At 33.2% G+C, this 4,997-nt stretch overlaps 1 protein-coding gene across 2 annotated transcripts in view; it reads left to right on the top strand.

Moving 5' to 3' along the window:
* LOC107456672 (cytoplasmic dynein 1 light intermediate chain 2-like) overlaps window positions 1-4,134 on the top strand; it is a 14,584-nt gene extending 10,450 nt beyond the window's left edge. For both annotated transcript variants that reach the window (XM_016074604.3, XM_016074603.3), the window contains exon 2: window positions 913-4,134. In XM_016074604.3, the coding sequence (XP_015930090.2) occupies window positions 927-2,954 (2,028 nt within the window). In that variant the 5' untranslated portion in view covers window positions 913-926 and the 3' untranslated portion in view covers window positions 2,955-4,134. The remainder of the gene's footprint in view (window positions 1-912) is intronic.
* Window positions 4,135-4,997: the final 863 nt, after the last annotated feature.

The raw sequence follows: 4,997 nt of genomic DNA, 5'->3' as shown, positions 1-4,997 counted from the left end.
AAAAAAAAAAATATATATATATATATATATATATATATGAAAACTTGTACATTCAGACAAAAAATAAAAATAAACTAAAAAATACCATTTTAATAAATATCTGTTGCTTTTGGAACAAAACTAATTTCAGATTTGAAATCCTCGCACCCGAACTAGATAAGATTAAGTACTTGTATTATGTACATAATAAATAATTTGCTTCCCAGCGTAATTGAGAGTATAAATATGCCTGCTCAATATTTTGTTCCCAAATAAATTGAAGCGAGAAAGTAAACAATTGAGAAGATTACCGTTTCAAACAGGTCAAATAAGGCATAAAATAATTTAAGGGCATAAATAAAAATTTGCTGTTTTCGTGACGTAAGTACTTACGTTTTTAAGAAGTTCATATTTTAGTTGGTAATTTGATTACTCAAAGTTTTATTATGAAGGAAAACTAAATATTATGGTCCTAAATAACATGATGGAAAAAATAGATAGATATACATGATAACTATATGGTTCCAATAAATAAATAAATTGATAAAAAAAGAAAAAGTGCTTTCTGCTAATGTAAGCAATCATTTGCCCCAGTGCCAAAATAGAGAAGGGTCCTGTTTTTTCAGAACCGATAAAAATGTTGAATTATCAGAGAGCTCATGAAACAATTTAAATTTCAGAGACACTTTTTCTAACCTCAAACTTTTTACGTTTTCGTATATGCAGATGCAGTTGAAGACCATTAATCCTTTTCTCTTGAAGGTATTTCCGTTGCTTTTTGATGTATTATGCAAAATAGTTAAACTATTTAGCGAAATCAGAAAAAAACCACAATGTTTTTATTATCGATAAAACTAAATTTATATGTATTTTAAACTTTTCTTTGTCCATATTTTAAATTTTTAATCCATTTCTTTCAAAAATATTTTTCAGAATTTTCATAAGAAATGGATTCCGAGGCGACAACGTCTGAAAATGCTGGATTAGAGAAAGAATTTCTCATCGAAGATCCAGGTGAAAGTTTTTGGCTCCAACTGATGGCAGAGTGTCAGGCAAACGCGCCAAACAAACTGCCTTCTTCCAAATCTGTTCTTGTGTTGGGTGATGATGATGCTGGAAAAGCTCAGCTGATTGCAAGACTTCAAGGCAGTGGAGAAAAGCTTCGGAAAGGTAATGGTCTTGAATATCATTTCCTCAATGTTAGAGATGAATACTGCGAAAACTCAACTAAACTCGACATTTGGATGTTGGACGAGGACCCTTGCTTCCAGAGACTTTTGAAATACGTTCTGAACAGTGACGTCATATCAGATACCACGGTGATTTTAACTGCGTCGATGGCAAAACCGTGGAACATTTTCTACTCCATCTGCACGTGGGTGCAGATTTTGGATAAACATATTGCAAGCTTGAACATACCACCAGATATCATGGAAGAAAAAAGATCAAAAGTTTTAGATAGATATAGAAAGTACGTTGAACCAACACAAAGTATCTACGGTTCACTAGAGGATCAATACAGCAACGAAGAAATCGAACACAATTTAGGCTTAGATATTATAGTAGTTATTACTAATAATGACTATATGACGACCCTGCAAACTGAATTTGGTTACGTAGATGAACATTTTGATTTCATGCAACTGACGCTCAGGAAATTCTGTTTATCATACGGTGCATCATTGTTCTATGTGTCAGTAAAAGAGGATCGGAATTGTGATATCTTACTGAAATATATTTTGCATAAAGTGTACGGCTTTCCGTTTAGAATTCCCGCGATGTTTCTTGATCGAGATTCTATTTTTGTACCTGCGGGATGGGATAGTGAGAACAAAATACTAACTTTAGCTGAATCTCTGGCAACTATTGCTTTCTCGTCCCCGTTTGAGGACGTCATCATCAAGCCTAGTCGACTGTGCGACGAAAAAAGAATCTGCACCGAAGTCGAAGCACAAACTGATCAAGATTTTTTACACTTTTTGGAGTCATCACTGAGGCAGCCCTTAGAAGTTCCTGATCCCAACAATAGAGATAGTTCTTTCTCAGCCACGTCAACGCAGAGAAATACCTCAAGAAGGGTTTCGCGGTCCCCTGGTGTCCGTTCTCCGCAGAAAAAATTGGAGGCAAAGCTTGCTAGTGGAGAAGGAGACACGGTGTTGCACACATTTTTCAAAAGTCTTTTGAACAGGCGAACCAGTGCACCAGTGGACAGACCCATTGGAATGTCCGGCAATCGCGCATACAACCCTCCTTTAGGCTCTCAGAAATCCTCAAACATATCGTTAGATGGTGGCGCTTTTAGTTATGGTAACGCCGATGTATTAGCGGAAGGGGACAAAGAGTTCAATAACCCTGTTGGGAAATATAAATCAAGTATTGAGCAAGAGAGCTTACCTGTAGTCGATGAGCTTAAAGATCCAATGGAAATGAAGGCTCCAGAACTTCCCGATAATGCTGACCCATTCACTGAATTCATTAAGCGTTACAAAGAGCATCACGCATCAAAAGCTGGCGAAACGAGCAACGTGGCTCAGTCTTCCTTGGAAGAAGATGGTGACGAAAAAGACATTCAGCAATTACCAGAATACTTCATGAGCAGTCAAGGCTCTTCGTTTTGCCCCACTGATTGCTGCTATCAAAATAAATCTTCTGATTTGAATGATTTCGTGATCGATGACGCATGCATTGATAGAGTTAGGAGCAAGTTCAATCCACCCCTTCGATTGCTGCTTGAAAAATCTTACAATACTGGCCCACAAGCTTCTTTTACCGGTGGGCATGATGAATGCATTAAACGGGCTTCCTCTAACCCCCAGAATCAAAATGGAACGTTTTTTCCAACTTCTTCCCTGGTAAATGGAAAGGCAGAGTGCTCAGACGATTCTGCAAGACCCATTGTTCCTGACTTATTGAAAGAGACTATGATAGCAAAAAAAGAAAGCAAAGAAACCCCTATTATCGTTAAAGACTCTTAGTGTGTTGTTTCTAAATATTACTTTGTATCAGTACCATTATCTACTATAAAAAAAGATATAGCTTAGTATTTTGTTTCGATATTTTTACAAAGTTCTTTTTGCATTTTACCAGTTAAAATCTTAAAAGTAACTTTTTAGTGCTAAGATATTGACTGTAATCATTGATTTCAAATTTATGGTTTTTGGACAAAAAGGACTAAAAAAGTTTCAACTATTTATTTATTTATTTTATTACTATTAAAATTATTTTTATATACATATTAATTTTGCTTTAAATATTAAAATGAAGTAGAATTAATTTTTAATTAAAAACAGGTTTACCTAAAATTGTTTGTAAATCCCATTGGAATAATATATTTTTTATGATGCATAGAAGTATGATATATATTTACTTACTTATTTATTGTTAATATTTATTTATACTATTGCTGTTTACATTCGGAAAAATTCCATTAGATTTATTCTTTTTACCTTTTGCTTACGCTTGGTACAAGATGTGGACCAGGATAATACAGTAAGCAAAGTTTAATTCAGATTTTGGTACTGATCCTAATTTATCTATGCAATGATTGTTTCTTCGTTTCATTTATTATTTTTAAGCTTTAAATATAAAAAATATGACCTGCAAGTGTTTTTTTTCTGCTTAAGCGTTTACTTTCTATAAATGCTCAACAAAAAATAGTGCTTTGTATAATTGTATGTTGTTATAACTGTTATTGACTTGCAAAATGTAAGTGTTTTTGCCTACCTGAAATTACTCTTCAAAACTTTGATGCTATAAGATATTCTTAATATGCATAAATTATCGAAGCAGTGCTGTACTTAAAACTATGCAACAATCCGATGGCTTTGAAGATTAAATTATTTAAGTTTCTTCGGAGCAGGCCTTAAAATTATGCCTTTCACGAGAGAATTTTTTTCGGTATAAAAATTTTAATGTGCCAGAGTTAGTGATGTGTAAAATGTCTGACCTTTAGTACCCTAAGCTAAATTGTTGTTATTTTCGGCAATTCATAAAATAATAAAATGATTTATTACTGTACTTCAAATGCCTCAAAAGTAATTTATTACATGGAGAATACATGATTGCCTGTATTTGTTGTATTAAAAAAATATTTATGTTTCAGAATGATTGATTGGCTGGTTGTTTTAATAAATTTGTTGATATAGCAAAGGAAAAGGTTTATCTCGTTTTTTTTTTCAATTTTCAATGTAGTCTAATTACATATTTTTCTTTCAGTTAGGTCAGCGGTTCCAAAATTATTTCGTCTATGGTATCCTAAATCATCCACATTCTTTCAGTGGAAACTCAACCTTTTAATTATGCACACATTAACCAATTTTTTAAAAATTTTTCAGGGATTTTTTTTACTTGAAGAAACTAAACTTTTCATCGTTTTTTTTATTAATAATCTTAAATTAAATTTTATGTGCAACTGATGAATTCATTTTCCTGTAGCTGCATCTATACTGTGTATATAAGTACTCATATAACATTTGAAGCAAGTTAAGTAATTATATATTTGTCACTGTACTCCAAATTCTTTCCAGGATATTAAGCATAAGGTATTTCTAAGCTTCTGAAAGTCTAAATATTGTATTATTTATAATGTTTTCTTTATCTAAGTAGAATTGCGAAGCTTAAAGAAAACGTGATAGATTAACTCATCAAAGGAAAACAGCCTGGTAGAATTTTCAGAGACTTGAAAGCCCTGGGTAGATTTCCTTTACACAAGAAAGTATAGTGAGATGTCCTCAGTCTATGGTAGAAAAAGATCTGGTAAACCGTTGTCTGTTCAGACGAAAGATACTGTGAAGAAGAACAGGGAAAGGACACAACGAAACGAACAAAGATCTTCTGGAAAACTAGCCCGAGAACCAAAAATATTGAAGGGTTCAATGTTAAACATTATGAGAAAGGACCTTGGGCGCAAAGCTTATGGAAAAAACCAAATTCATAGACTTCCAAAATCTACTAAAAGGAAAAGAAAGCAGAAGATGAACGAAATTCTTGTTTGGCACTCTGAGGATTAGTTTTTCTTT

The sequence above is a fragment of the Parasteatoda tepidariorum genome, chromosome 9 (assembly GCF_043381705.1).
Source record: "Parasteatoda tepidariorum isolate YZ-2023 chromosome 9, CAS_Ptep_4.0, whole genome shotgun sequence".
Classification (NCBI taxonomy): domain Eukaryota; kingdom Metazoa; phylum Arthropoda; class Arachnida; order Araneae; family Theridiidae; genus Parasteatoda; species Parasteatoda tepidariorum.
This window is presented reverse-complemented; position numbering and strand designations above follow the sequence as displayed.